The 21,444-nt window shown below is 41.5% G+C and overlaps 1 protein-coding gene across 1 annotated transcript in view; it reads left to right on the top strand.

Moving 5' to 3' along the window:
• Positions 1-20,240, top strand: part of TMEFF1 (transmembrane protein with EGF like and two follistatin like domains 1) — a gene marked incomplete at its 5' end in the record, with an annotated part of 123,914 nt that extends 103,674 nt beyond the window's left edge. The window contains 5 exons of the mRNA XM_082337867.1: positions 9,264-9,412; positions 10,247-10,312; positions 14,000-14,123; positions 18,239-18,397; positions 20,135-20,240. Coding sequence (XP_082193993.1) covers positions 9,264-9,412; positions 10,247-10,312; positions 14,000-14,123; positions 18,239-18,397; positions 20,135-20,219 — 583 coding nt within the window. The 3' untranslated portion in view covers positions 20,220-20,240. The remainder of the gene's footprint in view (positions 1-9,263; positions 9,413-10,246; positions 10,313-13,999; positions 14,124-18,238; positions 18,398-20,134) is intronic.
• Between the last annotated feature and the right edge of the window lie 1,204 nt (positions 20,241-21,444).

Below are 21,444 nucleotides of genomic sequence, written 5' to 3'. Positions count from 1 at the left end.
AGTGCTCCAGATGGGACCTCATGAGTGCTGAGTGGAGGACAACAGTTATTTCCCTTGCTCTGCTGGCAACCCTACTGTGATGCAGCCCCCCAGCCTGCTGCTCCCCTGGACCCTCAGGTCCTTTTCTGCGGGGCTGCTTCCCCACCAACTACCCCAACTCTGTCCTGTGGCTTTCCCTTCATCTTCAGACTCCAGGAGGTTCCTCCGTCTTGTCAAGGCCCCACTTGAGTGGTCATCTTGCCCTCCATTTTATGCTCAGTAGCAACCTTCCTTTCCATCGATCTCTAAATGGCTGGAATAAATTTCATTAGTTTTAGTTTAAAATATCATTTTTTTGTCATCTTTTTTGGGTTTTTTTGTCTTTGATAGGGAAATCATTAACTTAAAAATAACCTTACTGTAAAAGATCAAATGTGTCATGTTCTCAGTTTTACCTATATTTTGGTTTTTTAACAGATAAAATATGGAAATGAGATTCTGAGCACATTCAGTCTTTTTTTAATAAGTGTACTATGCTGTCAAAGATCTGTTTTGACTCATAATGTAGATTTTCAAGAAAGATTGACAACTGATCCCCCAGTAGACCTTTCAAGGTTAACATTTCACGAGATTTACTTTGGAAAGAAAATGTGTCTCAGCAACATATAGATTCAGTTGGCCTATAATTTACATAATGCCTATTTTCACAATGGCCAAACCAGAAATTCAGAAGTGTAAGTACTAACACTTACAAATACCAATATGGACATTTTAAAGTCCCAGTCTCTGCCTTGTCTATCAGGGAAAGATTTGGTCTGTTTGAAGTATGGCATGCTGGTTTATACTTGCCTCTTTTGGCCACTTTTTCACTTATTTATGACAGCCAAACTTTTTTTTTTTTTTTTTTTTGACCTTTTTAGCGTATGATAGGTATTCATAAGGAAGACTGTCTTAATCCTGTATAAATGCAATTCACAGCTTTCTGGTCCAGCAGAAAAAAAATCTGAAGTATCTGTGTGTAAAAAAAAAAAAAACAAAACCACACAAACACAAACAATAGAGGAAATCAGCCTAAACAAGGAATTTATGATTGTGTTGTGGGATTACTGAATTATGTAAAACTGGGCTACAGGAAAGCCTGATATGAAAGGAATAGTACAATGGTCTCTTCATTATACTGACTATTAAGAAATTGAATAGATCCTAGATGGATAATAATCCAGGCCTGTTTTTTAATGTATATTTTTACCGATCTTTGCAGCACTGTGTGCCAAGTCTTTGAAGGTTTCTGTTATTTGAGGGTGGAGGGAGGGTTAGGTCACTTTTGTGAGAGCAAGCATCAGCTCACCACATATGCTGCTAGAAGCTCACTGCAGTTAGGGACTAAATTTCTACAGTGGTCAGAGCGCGCCATGCCATGAAATTAAAAAAGGGAGTGAAGGGATGGCTGGAAAGTAGCTGAAGCTTATGGTATTTAAAGGGTGTTCTGCATTGCTGGGCAGAAGTAAAGACCAAGAGGGTGATCAAGCAGAGCACAGAGAAGGTTGTAGAATTGAAATCTACTTTTCTTGCCCTTATCTCCCCAGTGCTATAAAGGGATTTTTAAAAAGACACCAAAAAACCTAATGAAAATTCAGCTGTAGTCAAATAGGTAGAGAAATCACTTTGAAATCCAGATTTTCTTAGTTCAGGTTTCATCTGGGAAGAATTGCACACAAGGGAAGGAACATCAAATGAAAGGTAATCCTTCATTTTACATGGTTATCTTCTTAACTGCAATTGCAACACCCCTGCTATTTCAATTCACCTAAATTTATTCCATCAAGCATACACTTACCCATCTGTGTGCATTTCACACACTTTGTTTTATTCTAGTGTTTCCATTTTACATTTGTAAACAGATGTGCCAATAAAAGGGTGAGTAGCGGAGAAAGCTTAGTGTTGCTGTCGGCTACTGGGAAGGGGTAGCAAGCAGCACTCTCTGTGAGGCCAGGCCAGAAAAACACATTCGTGAGCAAATCCCAGACAGGCACAAATGCAGCAGCCTGATCGGTTGGTTGGAAATGCCACCTCTCTCCATAGCCAAGCCCACTCCAGAAATCTGTAATGCTTTTCCTTTCCTTTTTTTCCTCCTTTCTTTGAATCTACGATGGTTCTTAAGCACGCAGAACTTCCAACAAACCACGTACACCTTGAAGCCTGAAAACAAAAAGGAGCCTTGAAATATGTTCTGATCTCTGGGGATCTAATTAATTTACTGATAGCAGCAAGTGCTCTTACAGCCTGAGCTCGTTTCAAACGTGTCACATCATTTTACTAAACACGATTTCTTTGTTACACTTAGTAGCCCCTAATAAATGAGTTGTACATTTTCATTTCTTATTTATTAAAACCACCTAAAAGTTTTGTTCAGTTTAATTATAGCAGTTTGTACTTTCTGAAATTCAAATGCTCTTCTGTTTAACTAATGGTGTTAATGAATGACACGCATGAAACTTCTAAAAGCATGTTGTCACAGCAAGCCGGTGCCTTTCTTCTTAGGATGTCAACTCTCTGATGACGGGTGACAAAACTAAGGTTTTTTTCTGTATACCCTAATACATCAGGAAAACACCTGAATAAGTCCTGTTGACTTTCCAGGGCTAAGCGAGAGAAAAGATCTGTTGAGGACACTGAGCAGCAACCCTCTCCAGCAAGACATCAACTTGTAGAAGTAGCTACCTGTTTCCGTCTTTTTGGTTAAAACCAATAGGAAGGTTGTTGTGAAAAAAACTCTTGTAGTGGTCTGACTCCTTTTATCCCAGTGTTGACTTTTACAACAAGCTGTTATGGCAAAAACTTGAAGCACTCATTCACTTCCTTCTGGAATGAAGCATCAAGCACTTTCAAGACATCCTTAGTACATGATTCTGTTAAGTGACTTTTCCTTAAGTGGCTAACTCTTTTCTTCTGAAGGTTGTGCTGATCAGCCACGTGTCAGGCTGAAGGCGCCAGGTGGTAGTTTTCCTTTATTTTCCTGGGGCACCAAGCAGGATCATGTTGTCACATACAGAAGCCAAAAGCAGAGCAGGGGTGGGGCTCAAGCTGTGGAGTCCTCACTCAGCTCCAAGCCACGGTGGCAAAACACCCAGTATCAGTAGTAGGGCTAAGATTTTTGCCATAGTCTTGACTTGTATTGGGATATGATGATTGATTTAGTCAACGTGGCGTGGCTTTGGCAAGCCTGAGTGAAGGCTGGCACTTTGAAAAAGCAACTGGGGGAACAGAGAAGCCTCTTATAGCAGGTTTGGTTTTTTATTTTTGATGCAGACTTTGCTGTGCTTATCTTCACTTTTATCAGCTCAAGATCAGCTTCACACACTGATTTATGCTTGCACTACTGCTGGACTTCAGACAATTGTTCCTGGAAGTTACTCCAAAAAGCAGAAATAAATAATTGAGAGCTAGGAGAAAGATACTATGATATTTAAAAGTCCTCTGGCATTTTTGTTTTGCAAGCTTTCAGAATAATTACTTTTCTCTTTGTGAAAGTTTGCATGACTTTGAATTTTCTTTTGCAAGCTCCTTCCTGATTCCCTTCTGGGGTCACTCCCGAGGAATAAACATACCTGTCAGAGCGGCATTTGCCTGAGAGACAGGGCTCAAGCTTCTATGCTGCCCATCCACGTGTGACGCCAGGAGTGTTGCTGACTGTGCTCTGCGGGCTGGCTGCTCACCTCAGCTGTGGCTGTCCCACGTTCACCTTCCTGGTCTGCTTGCAGCATGGAAGCAACTCAGACCTAGGTCTGAACCTCATTTTTTTCCACACTAGAAAGTTAAATACAAGATGTTGTTCTGCAGTTATTTATGACTGACGTCATCATATGCTATCGTCTCCTTGGATTGTGTCAGCCGTCCAAACTCAGACCAGCCTTTAGCATTAGTGAAAATATACTGAAGGGTCAAAATAGCAGTGCTTAAGAGGTTCTAGATAGTTAATTTCTCACATAAGAAATTAAGTTTCTATATCTTGAATAGTTTCCTATTACTACAAATACTGTTGTGTGATAGGTACTATTGTATTCTTTTTTTCTTTCTTTTTACTTTTTTTTTTTCCTTGCAAACCAGCCATTTTGGTGCATTGTAATTTCAGTGTGCACCTACCTGCTCGCACGTGAAAGCACATGCTTACAGCACACCTCATTTTTATTTCTACTGGTAATTAAGCATGAAAATGCATCTTGCTTCTGTTCTTTTCTATAAGGAATAGAACGAAAATGTTACGTTAAAAATATTTAAAGCTAGAATCAAAGCTGTGATGTTGTCTCAATGAATGCAGGATAGTGTTTTAATACATCTTTAAAGTGAGCAGAAGTAAGGTGAAAAATTCTGTTCAAAATACCTTTTTTATATGGCTTAAAATCCTAACCTAAACCTTGCTGATACAGGCTTTCCAATGCTTCCTGTTTTATAAAATCATCTTCTGTTGCATATTATTTCCCTACTCTCCAATTGCACAGTCTAATATTTTCATGCTGGGTATGTGCTCACATGGACTTGTATTTTATTTTTTAAAAATTTCAGGTGAAATTGTGTAGTCATGGATAAGAAGGTAAGAGGCTAAGACCTGGAAGAGGCTAAGATGTGAAGCATGCCTCTTGTGCTCAGGGCTGCATCCTAATTCCCCAGAATGTTACAGGCTTCCAGAGAACAAAATATAGAAATACGATCAAAACCTTTTCATCGCTTTGCCCCTGAAGCTGTTTTCAGGCTAGTGTCTGTAGCAGGCTGGTGGCCACCAGGGCTGCTGTTAATCAGTCATTTGGGTCAAGTCGTGCCAGAAAGTGTCCGTAGCTGCATGGCCGAGCTTGGGGAGCTGCACATGGCATTGCTCTCACGGACCACTCTACATGGACACAGCACTGGTGGGAGCTAAGGCAGAAGTGAGAATAAGTGCTTAAAAAGTGGGATATTAGGAATTTTGCAATTAGGATCTACTCTCTCTCCTCCTGGGTAACCCTCTTGTGCTCCTCCCGCATATCCCAGCCCCCCCTTCACTATCTCAGGTTTTTCCTGCCCTCCCTTCCTGAGCAGCTCTCCATGTTGTCCTCTGCTCTCTTCATGCTCTCTCCCTAGCATAACCGGGACTTGTCAGGGAACAAATTACAATATGGGACTTCAATTCTGTGTCCAGTTTCAATCAGCTGTGAAGAAAAACAAAGCCCACAGTCCATGATGCCTCACGTGGGTTTCCCTGCCTGCAAAACACAGCCCCACCTTAAGATTTCTGCCCTTTGGGGCCCCGCTTTTAGCTCATGAACACTGTCTGCTGCGTCTTTCCCATACTTTGTGTGCTGCTTTTATGGTCCCTGGGATGGTTCAGCCCCGTCAGCTGTGCTTGGTAGTCTTGGGTTTTGACTTCTGCTGGGCTTTAGGCTTCAAACTGGCTGGTGGGGGGAGTTCGTTCCCCTCAGGAGGCTGGATTTTCTGTCGTCTCCTCCTGTTGTTTGGCCTCTGTAGCTCTCTGCCTTCAGGGTGTAACATATTTTCTGTATTTTGTAGCAGGTTCGTTTGGGGATCTTTCAGTACTTTCCTAAGCTGCTTTTTTGTTTCAGTCTGTGGTGGTGGTCCTGTCCGCTTGCAGGGACTCAGCTGCCAGTTTCGATGTGTTTGATGTGCAGCATCAGAGCAGCAACTCACTCTCCCACAGTTTTACCTTCCTTCACAAACACCGAGCAGTTAAAAACAACTTTTGTTTCATGTTTTCTACTGAAAGCAGCATTCCCCACATTTCACTGCTCCTGTCTCACAATTCAGCGCTTCCAGCAGGCCTGGCTGTATTTTGAGTCTAATGCCAACCAGCTATGAGTGAGGACAACCACTGCACCCCACACAAACTCTCTGACGGGTACAGGTGTCTGACGTGCGCTCCTGGCTCCCTCTCTGCCACCCTGCTGCCTCCGCGGAGGCTCTGCTCCCTTCAGAGCATCACGCCCCAGCCATGTCCTCACCTTAACTCATTCCCTTTCAGCCCCGTGAATGGCTTCAGGCTTTTATGTTGGAATAATGGAGCATAATAGTCTCAATTTTTTTAAGTGCATCAGTCTGGTTCAACTATTCATTATCCCGCAGTGTATTCAAACCAGCCACTTTTATGTGCCGGATAGCTCTGTCAAAGCATTTACACCAGTAACTGCATGGCCAGGTGAAGGCCAGATATACCATTTGGCGTCGTGGTTGTAGGAGAAGAAGTAGCTAATGGCATCAGGCAGATAATCGGGTGGATGTGGGGGGGTGAATGTCCAAAATTGAACCTTTGAACTCCCAAGCTGCAACCAGCACAGACTGGTTGTCTATCCTGGGTAATGCCCAGGCTAAACAAAATCATCACATCCTGAATCCTCCAGTTAATAAAGAGCCATGAGACAGAGTCAGCAGCTGGGAAGCTGGTGGTGCGGTGCACCTCTGCAGCTAGACTGCTTAGACTGGGAAACCGAGGGCCAGGGCTCTGGAGAGAAGAGGTGTGCTGAAAGGCAGTGCCTTTGGACAGAAGAAGGGGGCCTGGAAGGAGGATGGCACCGATCCCGGAAACAGGGGCAGATCTCAGAGATCAGAGGGCAGGCATGTGTCCCACCGGCTGTCTGGCCAGCGAGAGCCACACTGGAGATTTGGTGTGCCTGCAGCCCTCGTGCCTGTGGGTGGAAAGCACGTACGTCTGCCAGCTGGTTGGGGTCTGTCGTGCCAGCGGGGCCCTGCTGGGGAATTGGTGTGATTGCAAGCCTCCAGCAAATCGCAGTATCCAGACTGGCAGCGGGCGAGCATTTCGCTCGCTCGCACCCCTGGCAGTCACCAGCTCTGTCCTGCTCCAACGACACAAAGCAGCTGCAAGCCCGTTGCAGCTGGTCAGTGGGCTTCAGCTGCTTCACGCTGCCTTGGCCCTTATGGATGTGTCACATGCTCTCCTCTTGTAGTTGTGGTTTTTTTTTTTTATTTTCCTACTTTTAAATGTAAATTTTAAATGATAAAAATAAATTTTTATATATTGAAGAGATGGTTAGAGCTAAGACTGAGAGTGTTTATCAGAAAAACAGGGTCAAGAATTCACAACTACCCCCAAACCAAGCATTTAGCAATGCTAAGAAAGTAAGCATTTAACATTAGCTGTTAAATCTGAACACAACAAAGCCTGAAAATGTAAGCAGTTTCCAAGCAGTTTCAACTCGAGCCTGCAATGTCACCATGAGAAAGAAAAAATTATTTTCAAAAGTCACCTTATTTGTCACCAGGAATGACAAAAACCAACAGTAATTGTGATGCTACGGACCTTGGATGGTGACTACAGACAGAATTAGAGCTGTTTGGGCATACAAATACAGATGGAATTGGTCTGGAGATATATATGTATGTGCTCAAACTTGACAAGGATGGGCACACGCAGGCAGAGGTGGTCCCTGAGAGCTGGGGCTGAGCGAAGGTATCCATAAGCACATAGCCAGTGTCATACAAATGAGGACTAGCTCTCTGCTTGTTTGTGTCAATAAATGTGCACAACTGCTGAGCCATGAGCCTTTTATTTGCATATAGTAAATCCTAATAAACACCTCATTAGGCTTATTAGGCTTCAAATCATGTGGGAGCACGTAAACAAAATAATACTTCCTTTCCTGAGTCTAAGATTTACAACTATTACCATTTCTAGTAAGAAAAATTATCATATGTTCATCATGTTGATATTTAGTGGCTTCATGAGTACTTTGACGTAGGTCCCTAAGATGTGTAGAGAGTCATTACCGGGGCAGTTTTTCACTGTCAGTAGGTGCACGTAAAAACCCGTTTGTGCTAGAGACGTTCTTTTGTCTAGCAACAATCTGAAGTTCACGGGCATGAAATATTACTGGGAAAATTAGCATCTTTAAACTTCCTAACAAAAGGTGCTCATGGAAAGAGAGGGAGAGGAAATGGTACGCTGGCCATCTTCAGTGTTTCTGCAGCAGGGAATTAGGTTCTGCTGCGAGATTTGTTACTGACTTGCGGCACGCATACATCTATTTAATCATTTAATTGTACCTGGAACAACTGGAAAGAACATAAAAAACCTGGCAAGTTGGTTGCTTGGGGTTTTTTTCCCCACCCTGTGTCTTACAAGAGTGAATCAAGATGAAGCTAGCAGCAGCTCCTAGCATCCAGACCATGTGTCCCCTGTGTAGAGCAAGGAGAGGACCGCATGCCCATTGCCACCTCCTCAGAAGATGCGGAGCGACTCTTCCTGCTCTCATGGCATCAGGAGGAGCTCGATGGAGAGCTGGACCAGGTGCCTGCCATGTCCCCCATTCTGCAGCTACGCTCCTTACTTTTCCCAGTCCAGAGGTGGAGCAGAGCTTGCACAGCAATGTGAAACACACACAGAAACTTTAATTAAAAAATAGAGGTTCAGTTAAAAAAAAGACTATTAATTAAACTAAACAAGGGGGATGGGGCTTGGAAAGTTGGAAAGTTTTCCTGTGCCATTCACACTTGTAAAATTTCAGGACTTTTTGTTGGGACAACAAAACCATCTAACCAAAACCGGCTAAGTCATAGCCCTATCTAAGTCTTTGGCTGTCCTGCATTTGGGTGGTTAGGAACCAGCAACATGCTAGGTCATCATTTTTCCTGCTTTCGTTTTACAATCCCTAGCTGCAAATTATATGGAAAATGCTGTGACTAAACCAACCAAAGTGTTGATTGGATGCAATATGAAATAATTCAGACTGCATAATTCTGTTTTAAATACAACATAATAAACTCACTGTTAACTTTCAAAGGTATGAATGAATGTCTTGCTGAAATGACACAGTTAACCAAGCGTATTGATTCTGTACAGCCTCTGAAATAGAAAAACTCCTTTTACTGCTTAAAAGAAATGGGAGTCCCTCCCAGGGATCCTGACACCCCCAAAAAAGTAGAATATTCTTATGGTTTTGTTCACTCTTGAGAACAAACACCACAAACTGTTATGTTAATGTAGTAAATCCTCCTAGCAATGTGTTATCAATTTTCAGGTGTTAATCAATGAAATTGATATCATAGTAAACCTGTAAGAAACATCAATACATTATTAAAAAGCACACTGAAGCACCTATTCATAATTTTGTGCATTCTGCTTGGAAGCCTTGGAAGGAATCAATGAATTCTTCAGCATGTCATGCAACATGCTCTTCTCTCCTGGTATTAGCATATGAGCTAGTATTTACTCAGGACTCAAAATCACTTAATTTTTGTTTGCTGGATGTCAATTTTGTTTTGCTGTATGTTTCAATCAACAGGTGTGTATGTAATATAGACTGCAGTGGATACAGTTTTAATCCTGTATGTGCTTCTGATGGAAGTTCCTATAACAATCCGTGCTTTGTTAGAGAAGCATCGTGTCTGAGGCAGGAGCAGATCGACATCAGGCATCTTGGACACTGCTCAGGTAGGCTTAATTTTGTTTTTCTGGTAAATGTAAATTCTGACATAGGTGGGCTTCGTAGAGCTTTCCCTTTTCCATTTTTGATCAGAAGTCACTGATCCAGTTACCAGAGAACTCCCCACCTGTATTTTAGAGTTCCCCACGCAGAGGTATGTTTACACTACATACACATGTGCTGTGTTACCTGGAAAGACAGCAAAAGCTCTTAGGAGAATCTAAGCCATAGTCCAAGGGGCGTTACATGAGGGGGTGATAAGAAGTAGGAGAGCAAAAGGAATACTGGTGTGTGGGAAATGTTCCCTCTTGCTGCTGTGGGCTGTACAATGTACTTCCAAAGTGAGTCAAGTTGGGCCCCTGATTGCACAAATATTTATCCATTTCCTTTTCCAGCGTTGGAATGGTCCACTGAAACCCTCTGTCTACTGCCTTGTAGTTAATCATGTGCGTGACTCTTCAGTTTTGGGGTCTTGCAGTTAGGACCTTCTCATGGGAATAACAGCTCTCCACCATCTTTGCCAGTTACATCTAGATCGGTAATGTGAACAGTTCCAAAACCAAAACAGACTGTCACAAAATAACCTAGGCCCATACCACGGAAGAGTTTTTAGTTCAAAACCTACAGCTTGAGGTGTGCCATGTGTTGGTCTGGCCGCTGGGCTTACTGACTGTTACTGACCAGGTGTGCTACCAGCCTCCTTGTATGGGAGAAACAATGTGGGAATGTGTCCAGTCTTACTGCAATTAAAATACTTCTTCGAATATTATTCTGACTTCTCATGTAGTTGTCTGGAAATAAGACTTTCCTAATAGCTATCCATGCATGTGTTTATCATCTAGAAACAGATGACGCAAACGCAGCTGGAAAGAAAGACGATGGCATGCAGTATCGGCCAGAGGTGAAAGGTACCGTGCTGACTTTGTGCTGTTTGGTTACGGTTTCACAAGATGAGAAAATAAGAGCACGCAGGTCCCTTCTCGTCTGCCTTACGGCTTTGATTTCTGTAACCAAGACAGACCTGCAAACAGCTGCTTTTTTACAGCACTGACGCTGCAAGGCTGGCAAGAAGGAGATGTGCGTGATTTGTGAGTTTTGCGTGCTCTGTTCCTCTAAGATGCCCAGCTGCTCCCCACCCTACGCAGCAGTAACAGGATTAGACTCCCCCCAAGTGCTGTGAAAATGCCTTTACTGCAAGATAGCAAGCTGTGACACTCCTGATGAAATGACACACACCCTCCTCCCCCGTGACCCCATCTTTTCTGATAACTTCTGAAAAAAAATGGCAGATTCTGTTAGGTCATTTTAAAATGTTTCCCGTAAACTAATACGCTGAATCACATTGGTTGAAAATGTTTTACCTGTATGAACCTTAACTTAGCTACATGAACCTTACTATAAATGAAATAAGGCAGAGTTTCACTTTCTGCTCAGTTGTTTTACATGGTAGCAGCCTGTGTGTGTTAGATACATTCTCAGAACAAGTATGCTTCTGCATTTCATGGCTCTTGCTCAAAGTGTTTCTGTCCATGACAGAACATCTCTGTCTTTCTCAAGTTATTGGCAAAGAGCAGATCTGCATAGGTTTTAATCTTTCCTCCTCTTCTCTCACAAATAATAGCACTCTTATCTTCTGTTAGCTCAGGTCTTTAGTTGTTTCTGTCATACTTGTTTTGCACTCCTATGGCCTCCCAGAGTAAAGCCATCCCACCGTGGCTTTTGACATTCCTTGTGTTCTTCTTGAAAAGCCATTCAGTGCCAAAAAGTTCCGTATATTTTTCTTTTTTCACAAATTCTTATTTTTACTCCATATAATATACCAGTTGGAATGATTTAATGTCAATTTTCACTTACATTATGAAGGCATGAAAGGCACCAAATGGAATATACATCTTATTATGAGATGTAATGAAACACCACTTTTGGTTCCTATTCAGAAGAAGTTACAGCCTTTTATTCATTGCATGGAAATTGCCCTTGAAATCTAGTCAGTGAAAAAAAACATTGTATATAATTATTATTATTATTATTGTGTACAGCATGTGCGGTCTCAAGTTTGGCAAATGATGTGCACAGAGGGAGCATGCCTCATGCAAAAAAATGGTTTGGAAATTTTTTTATGCAGTAGTCAGGTCTCTTTAGATAGTGACAGCGTGAAGTGAACTATTTTGAATGACTTTTTCTTCCAGGATAAAAGAACACTCCACGCTTCTATCTGTTTGCTTTTTTCTTTAAATTCCTGTGAGTTATTCTTGTTAAACCCTGTTCTCTGAATGTATAATAGCTTCCAGTCTCTAGAACCACGATGGTCTCCTTCTCCTGCAGCGCAAGTGTCTACCTAAAGTTACATCAGAAAGGTCTCTCTTCCCAGATTCAGCTGGCCTGCTGGTTTGATTGCCCCCCCCAAGATGGGCATCAGGGCTTCAGTTTTTGTGCATGCCTCTTCCTTCTGGTGAAGTATCTGAACTCTTACATCCAATCACTCTTTCAAGGCTCCTACACCAGTTAAATCTTTCACTTTGAAGCTCTGAAGCAGTCTAGCAGGCCTCTCAGATTAAAAATGGATTCCCGTCAATAAGTAGGGAAATATCTATTTTACACTAGGACTCACCTCCTGCATTTAACATCATCTCTTTGCTTAATACAAGTTTTCCCTCTGACTTGGGTGGCTGTGGCCACGTGGCCACCTTTCAAGGGATGCATCTTTCACTGGGCCTCACATTCTCTATTAGTACATACATTAAAACCAGCTATCTGAACAGACTAATATAATTATACATAACTTATTACCAGCCTTTGATTGGGACCAGATGTGACAGTAATTAACTGCTTGGAGGAGGAGGGAGGCAACAGTTTCGGGATGAGCCATCCCCACTTTTCTTCTCTTAGACATGCCATGACATAGTCTATTCCATCAGGGCAGTGGTGGACATATTGTCAGTATTAGGCTATGTCCTTCCCTTGTATCAAGTCTTCTGTATCTTTGAAGCATAGCCTGAACCAACAGGCTTCCTTATATCTAAAACTTCTAATAGATTTTTTTTTTTCCTCAAACAAATTAGAAAACATTCCAGAAAATGTTCAGGAAAAACTTAAAACAGCAGCATGCTTTTTTTTTTTTTTTCCTTGTATAAACACATTCTCTTTCTTGCTGGTGTTATTTCAAATATCTGCAATTGTATAAGAGATTTCTTCTTCACAGTCCCTTTTTGCTTTGCACCTGCAGTTCATTACAATCTTGTATTTGTGACGCTACGGTCTATTGCCATGGAAATGAACATAATTCCACAATTACGCTCACATCTTTAGATCCCTGTTCTTTAGAGAAGGTCATTATAAAATACCAACTTCTGTATTTAGAACTTTTTTACAGAACAATTTTGGGGAAAGAATGGTTGAAAATGTACGCAGCTTTAGATAGTTTTAGTAATATGACAGAAGCACAAAAGATGTTGGTGCAGAAGGGACTGCCTTCCTGTGCTGGGCTGACCTGGCCAGCAACGAAGCGCCCACCAGCTGCTCACTCAACCCAGCCATCCCCCTGGCAGGATGAGGGAGAGAATCAGAAGAGCAAACACGAGAAAAACTCATTGGTCCACATAAAGGCAGTTTAAGAAGTGAAGGGAATAAAAAGAGAAGAAAAACAAGTGATGCGAAAACCATCATCACTCACAACATCCAACCAGCAGACTGATGCCCAGTCTCTGAGCAACGGCTGCCTTGGAAAGACCAAACCCTCAGTTTTTATTGCTGAGCATGATGTTGTCTGGTAGGGAATACTCCTTTGGTCAGCTGGGCTCAGCTGTCCTGGCTGTGTCTCCTCCCAGGCTTTTGCCCACCGCCAGCCTACTCGCTGAGGGGGAAGCAGAGTGAGAAGCAGAGAAAGCCTTGATGCTATGGAAGCACCCTTCAGTAACAGCCAAAACACTGGTGTGTTATCAGCGCTGTTTCAGCCAGAAATCTAAAACACAGCGCCATACGGGCCGCTATGAAGAAAGTTAACTCCATCCTTGCCAGATCCAGTACACTTCCTAAAGGAATGGGTATTTTAAGCTCATGGAAAGTTCCCTTTCCATAAAAGTGTTTCTCTGAGGAAGACTACTATTGTAGCGTGTTCCATTCCAGCTGTAAGACCAGTGGTACCAGTCAGATCAGGGCTTCATCGAGTTGTTTTCTACCCAGTAATCATAAAATGTGGTTTAGCTTCTTCCTAACCCTTCAGGTTTTTTTCCTCTGCTTAGACATGGCAGAGAGCTCTCTCTATCTATGTATTAGCTCTTTGCCCCAATGCCACTGACAAAACTTCTGCTGATCTTCCTGCATTGGCTTGTTTCTGTCATGAATACTTTACTCCTTTTGAGAAACCTGACATAAGAAGTATATTTAGATGTCTCTGAGGATCACTTTTCAGTGTAATAAATACATCCTGGCAAATCTCTGTAGGTGTCTCTGAAACTTCACCCTTAAGCCTTGGCTTTATTATTCTGTATTCCTTTAATCACTGCAAGTTTTTAAGAGTATGCTATTCTTGGTTGAGATTTTTTATAAATATCATACAGCCATATATAATTATTTATGTATATTTCTTTTTTAAGATGCCAGTGATCAAAGAGAAGACATTTACATTGGAAACCACATACCTTGCTCAGAAAGCTTCAATGGCTACTGTATACATGGAAAATGTGAATTCATTTATTCCACTCAGAAGGCTTCCTGCCGGTAAGTCCTGCATGCCTCCAAAATGCGCTTGAAATTGCTGTAAAGCTTAATCAAAATGCTCTCTAGACATAATTACAGCACGTATGAGTTTGCAGTTATCGAAGCAGCGGCACAGGAGCCGTATCCCTATGCTGTGGGCAGCACCCAGCTGCTCCAGTCGTGCAGGAGATAGTGCTCGGAGAGGCTTGGTCAGTCAGGTAGTTCAGAAGCTGAATTCCTCTGAAGACTGTGGCCTCACTGTTGTCTCCTTATTTTCAGATGCTAAATCCTATCTAGAGGAAAAAAAAAATCCACAAAAAATCTGCCTTTGCCTTGCATGGCTTCTCTGTATGACTGCTCTTTCGCCATTGACCTCTCAGTCTGTTCTTAGGCTATCTATATATTTTATTGCTCTTGTCATAAACTCTCTCTAGAGTATCACTATCTTATTTTTAACATTTATTGCCCTTTTTCACAATAATAGGCTTCATCTAGAGAGTATAAAATTGCAAAATATTCTTTAGCCCACATTTTTTGTCTATGGTATAATCTAGCAGCTCAGTACACTCAGTATTCAGCCACTCAGTGTTTCCCAAGAAATCTGAACGTTCCATTTTATTTCCTTACCTCCCAGATAATTTTTTTTACATTTCACCAACTAAATTCTGCCTCTTAGTTTTCTTTAAAAAATAAAATTAATTTTAAAAGTTGTTTATAGAAAAAGGCCACTTCTTAATAACATGGAGTGCCCTACTTATTAGGAGGTTTCACTCCTGAACTGTTATCTTGCAGGCTTGTACTTTCAGATTAATGTGGTGGAAGATGCTATAAGTCTTTGCTCTACTTTGCTTTGGAAACTTCAGCTGTAAATCCATTAGATACTATCACATTTTCTCCCTTGATCTTTATCGATCAATGATATGTAGGGGTTTTTCCACTGGCAAGATTTAAGGATTTCCAGACTGACCAGGGAGCAGGAAGCCCAAAAGGCAGAGCCAGTATGGTTGTCAACTTAAGCATTTGAAAGCTTATATTATTCCTTTTCCCATCCGAGACCCTTTCTTGTTTATTTTCACCTTTCCAATAGGACTTTCGCTTTTCTTTGACCAGATCTGAGGAGCTCAACATGGCTTTGCTTCTCTTGGAAAACTGGGTGCATCCCCAGCATCATCTTGATGGGCATTAGGCAGCACTATTTGATTACAGTATTCTTTTGATCTAGAGCTGTGTTTAACACAATTTCTGATGGATTTGTCCTCAAAATATTCAGAGTAGAGGTATTTCAAGGAAAACATTCCTGGCTGAATGAACTGATTTTTTTATTTCTCAGAATTTTTTTCTGGATGACACTAATCATATAGTCATTTATTCATTTATGATTCAATTACTATTCAATCATTTAAATTATTATTATTACGCTAATAATTACTGATAGGCAATGTTTTGATGAATTTAATTAATGTACTGTCCCTTTAAATTCTATTTTATAATTACATTTACTATTACTGCCTTCAATTATTTATTTAAACAGCCTGAACAGTATCTCAGCACTGGATCTAGCACAACAAACCTCACATGGTTCCAGTCAAGAATTTCTCACTCTCAGTTCTTAACCCTAAGCGTCCGATCTCCTTTGGATTTTTCTTGGCTATTTAAATACGGATGGTCTCGTACTTTATGCGTGTTTCCAACTGGAGCAGAGTCATTAAGAAAACAAATTATTTATATCAGACAGCAATCCGCTGTAGTAACCATGTACTTCTACCAAAGAAAAAAATTCTCTCTCTAGCAAGGAAAATATAATGATGAATGCTAGGGGCAGATTGTTATTTTCAAATGCTTTGCATTCTGATACACGCCTAGCATATACATTGTTTAATTTGGGCCTCATTTCCTGGTAGTGATATATGTGAGGTAGCGGATGGCCTAAACTGCAGAAGATACCAGTGCAGAGCAAATTCTGGCTTTTGCTTTCACTGGGGGCAATGAATCTCCTTGCTCATTGTACAGCAGCCCTCCAGGACTGCCAGCGGGCGGGTGGGAGGAAAATTCTGTAGTAGTCAATGGCATAATATTTAGCTTAGCGGCCTTTGCACAGTTTTAAACTGGTCAATCTCCTGCTGCCCCCCTCGTGCAGTGCCCTACAGTTCTGCCCTGTCCTTATGACAGGCTGCATCAAGGAGGCACAGTCCAACCCTTTGCAAAGAAACCTAAACTTCTTTACGCTCGCTCAATTAATTGATTGATCAGCATGTTTTGATAAATCCATGCTGACCTATATTTATCTTGCTATTATATTCATGCTATATTATCTTGCTATATATTAATGCAGCAGAATGCTTTAAAATCTGTTCTACTAGTTTAAGGTAGCCTATTAGGGTTCATCCCGCTACCAGTATAGTCCTTAACACAAGCACTTCTTTGCATGAATTCAAATACTCCTGAATCTCCATTCAATATTTCTCAGAAATAATTTCCTGTTGCTTCAGTGTTTCTGAGGAAACATCTTTGAATTACTTGTGCCTCCTCTGCTTTAAACCAATTCTCACATTAATCACACTGGGACTGTTACCTTCTTTAATGAAAACAAAAGCAAAGTTACAAGTAAGAATTCAGTCCTCTTCACTAGCAAGGAGTCCTCTTTGTTGTTGTTTCTTTTTGCATGCCTACCAACGTGTTCCTCGTCCTCTTGCTTCTTGTATGCTAACACGTTTCTCTTGATTCCCTTCCTAGCCCTTGCTGAGCTTACTTACAGTACACGGGGGCTTTTCTTTAACAACTCTGCTCTTACTGGAACTTGTTTCATGCCTGAACCAAAACTCCTTGCACAGCAGTTCATGGCTGGAGAAAGTAGTCACAAGATTATGCACATGTAAACCCCAGCCGTTATCCCTGCATGCAAAGGCGGATTAGGAGTTGCATTAGCAGTTGTAGGAAGGTCTGTGGAGTAATTATTTCATTCCTCCCAACAGAATTAACTCCTACCCTAGCACAAAGCTTTTGGGTAGATGAGACTGATTCTGTGTTGCACTCGGGCTTGTCTGATGCAGTTTTCAAAAGGATTTCTCTGCCTGCGTGTGAGTAATTCTTCTCCAGCTTTCTACTATAGAGCTGGAGGCCAGGTGTATGATTCAGTTGCCCTTAAAGATGCATTCACATCAGTCGGTTTTAAAGTATAGCTGTACAAAGCAGTTGCTCAGGGATGTAAGTGGTGGCCTTTGATTCTACAGACTCCACCTCAGTGTCTTGGGTAGCTCTTGCCTTTCCTTGTTGTGCTTCAGCCTCTCTTGCCTTGTGACATGAATTCCTCCGGAGCGTGTTTCCACTGCTGCCTTCACCACCGGCACATCTCGCATTCCCTGAACGCGTGTCGCTGATCAGGAGCAGCCTCTGCTGAGTTTCTCATTGAGCTCACTGCTGCTTTGCTCAGGCATGGTACCATTTAGAGCAGCCACTTCTCTTCTGTCTCCAGCCATTTCTCCCCCACCCCTGCTCAATTTTCATGGATTCTTCCATGAACTCTCACTTGAACAGTTGTTGGCCATTGGGTTTTCTAGCCCGACCTCCATCAAATTTTGGTTTGGTGACAAGGAAGGAGGGGGTTTGATGCTGGTCTTGTCCAATACGTCTTGCAGGATTCCACTTCTGTAGGCCGCGGCTTGAAAAGGGATCTTCCTTTTCCCCCATTTTTCAAGGTTTCTCTTCCTCTTTGTCACTTCTCTCCCATATTGACATTGCAGCTGAATGAGCACGCTCACTTTGTGTTTCATGAGCATGCCTCTGTGCTTCTTTCAGCCTTGTCTACTTGTTTCACCTAGTTGCTTTATTTTTCCTGACTATCGTCCCAATTTAATAACGACCCCACATATTTCTTTTGCCAAATCAGGGCCTTCACCATGCTGGTGTGTTTTCAGAGGGCCACTAGTAACCTTATCCAAGAAAGCAGAGCATATCTGCTCTGTCTCTTCTCTTGCCACAGAAATCCAAACCGTTCTCCAACCCAAGCATTACCACACCTTCGCCTTCTCACCAGCTCTTCCTCAGCTAGAGTCACCTTGGACTCCTTGTTTCACCTGCAAAATGACTGGGTTGTTGTCAAATTACAGATTCCATGAAATATTCCTTTTCTTTTTCAGGTGTGAATCAGGATATACTGGACAGCACTGTGAAAAGACAGACTTTAGTATTCTTTATGTTGTCCCAAGTAGACAAAAGCTTACGCATGTCCTTATTGCAGCAATAATTGGAGCTGTACAGATTGCCATTATAGTTGCAATTGTCATGTGCATAACAAGGTAGGTAAAGACAAAAACAGTGAAAAATCATTGTATGGATATACTTTTTCTGTATTTAAATATTTGACCCCCAAAATTTTATGTTCTTTGACATAATATCCTAAAACACCCATGTAAAAACCACCTAATGACTGAAGTGGAAGGATTATGTAACATCCTAACGCCATTTTTTTTTGTCACAAAACACACATTTGTTCAAGTAAGTTCACAAACCGCCAGTAACCACTCTGAATCCCCAGACCAAATACCCAGCAGAACAGATCAGCCTTGAAACACATCCAAAAGGTCAGCTACTGTGTTAGACCTTCGCTGGAGTTATTCAAGCATTGCTGATACCTTATAGAAGCTATGATCCCCCGCTCCCACCCAGTGAAACCAGAGAGGTTGACAAGATGTTGTTCCGTGCAGTACAGCTGTAAATGGTGTTACACAGCGAGAAGTATCCCTCACACCATATACGCTTTCCGAACATGAACGTGCAACTAGTCCCATTATTAGGCACTCTCCATGGGAACCTGTTTTATGAAATGTAAAGATGCACAAGCACAGAGTTCAAGTTTCTGGGTTGTCTCAGACTCTGACTCTGTATGAAAACTGAGATGAGAGCCATGGATTCTTTTTGATGACAAGGGATTCAGTTTGCTCATCAAGGACTTGAACCCAACGAGGACTAGGGGCCCTGGGATACATTAAGGCTGACTTATAGGTGCATGAGGCATTGAAGTCCTATGCTTGGGCATCCATGCCACACTTTGCCGTTTCCTCCTCAATTCGTCCTTCACTTTTTCAGCTCCAGTTACACCGGGCCATAAAACTTTCTGCTACTGGTTAGTGCATGGCTTCCCAAACTCGGTGATGTGGAATGACACCCCTATGAACAAACAATGTAGGCCTCCTTCCCTATCTCTTTTGTGAGGTTCAACATAGCAGGTATAAGTACACATATCTAACACCTCCTGCACATGTAAAAGAGTTATTTGGCTCATGCAATTGATGTCATCCCTTTTTTACTCAACACCCTGCCGGTCAAAGCAGTGGCATGGAAGGCTGTGGTTCAACAGCCCTCCTCTTTCAGCCTCCCTACGACCGTTCCCCAGCTCACAGTCTCTCAGGGACAGTCTGTCTTGCTGCATCCCAGCAGGACTGCTCCATCATGCATTGCCCGCTGACAGAGGGGCTGAGTAAGTGCCGTCCCGTTCAGAATTGCTGGCTTTTGTGAATCCTTTCTTGTTGTGTGTGTGAATCCTCTCTAGTTGTGTGTCCATCCCCAAGAAAGGGATCACCTGAATCACCCCACAAAGAGTCCTGGGTGGGCTCTGTCTCAGGGGCTGCCGTGAGCAGCAGGGCACCTGGAGGTCAAGCACTTCAAAAGGCTGATTGATCCGGTCTTACCATCCACTGGATTTTAAGTATGAAATATGTATAAAGTAAAGCCAATGCAGTTATTCACCGTGGTACATGTTTTGCTGGATCGAGGCTTAAGGACATAGCGCCTTGCTGGTTTCGGTCTCAAGTTCAAGCAGAACTCCCTTCTGAGTGATCTGGGGTGCCACGGACATCCCCAGGTGACAGTCCAGTACCAAACACAGGAGCATCCCCCCAGCCAGCACAGCTCATAGACTCCTTGATGCTGTTAAGTACGGAAAATTAAGTCAAGGTGCTATTGCTAGGCTTAATTTTATGTGGCATATATAAAATCAGCCCTCCTTTTTCTTTCTCTCTCTCTTTTTTTAACAGAAAATGCCCCAAAAACAATAGAGGACGTCGGCAGAAGCAAAACCTAGGCCATTTTACTTCAGATACATCATCCAGAATGGTTTAACTTAGTGATTTTTATACCTGCATTGACCATGTGATGTACATTTTTATTATATCTTTTTTTAAAGAATGGAAATATTTATTTCAGAGGCCTTATTTTTGAACATTTTTAGTGTAATAATGTTGGTCTGTATTCTGAAAGCATCAACTCTAACAGCTATGGACTGTTTTAGTATCTTTACTTTTATGTTTTTGAATACAGTAGTTCATTTTCTGTATCTGTATCACATGGTTATATAATAGACTTGTGCTTTATCCATGGAATGTAATATTTTTGGGAACACAGATTTATTCCACCAATGGTTGTAGATTAAAAAAACCCCAACAAACCAACAAAAAAGTCCACATTACCTAGCAAACAAGGCATGAACTAAAGGTAAAAATGTTTACAGCTTACTTTTCTTATGAGAAACTAGAAAACACTGTGTTTAAATACCGTAGATATTTAAATGTTTTTGGAAGTTAGTAACTGATTTTTTAGACACTGCCTATCGCATGAACTGTGAAGCTGTGTGCTGTGTGTAGTTGTAACATATTTATAAAATGTGTGGGCTGGGTCTAAGTGCTGCCATCTTCATAAATAGTTCCATCAATTTATTTTTAAAGAGGAAAATTATAAATTTCATAATTTGGGAAGTTACCTGGTAGAGCAGATGGCACAGGTCCAAAAGAAGTAGGACTTAGTAGATTTAGGTATTGTAAAAATTGGTGTTGAATAATTGAACACAAATAATTGGAATAAAGCCTACTTTATCACTGTTAAAGCCGTTTTAATACTTCTTAAACTTTTTTAAAGAAAATACATGTTTTAACACCTACAATACAGATTGTATAGTGTTTGTGATTAAAATAAAAAAAAAAATAAAAGTGAATGAATTACTAGTGCTCTTGTATAGAGTATTTTCAAGAGCTAAAGGAAGTCCATCCAAATTAGTCTGCTGGTCATAGTTCTATTAATAGACTGTTAGTTGTCGTTTGAGAGATCCCAAGATAAAGTGTGAATAGGATGTGTTCAGCTGTTTTAACATGTAGTTTAGGCTTTCAAAATTTTGCATGTAGGATTTAATAATTTGTTCAATAAAAAAAAAAAATGCTTTCAACATTTTGAACTGGAAAAGCATGTCACAATACAACGTTTTCACTATATTGCCTCTGGTTTAGTGTGTTTATTTGTTACCCCATGTGGTAATTGCAGCAAGCTGAAGACCTGAAGTTGTTTTGCTGGAAAA

Source organism: Platalea leucorodia (genome assembly GCF_965183815.1).
Source record: "Platalea leucorodia genome assembly, chromosome: 1".
NCBI classification, from domain to species: Eukaryota; Metazoa; Chordata; class Aves; order Pelecaniformes; family Threskiornithidae; genus Platalea; species Platalea leucorodia.
The sequence above is the reverse complement of the archived record's forward strand: the minus strand, read 5'-3'. Positions and strand labels throughout refer to the sequence as shown.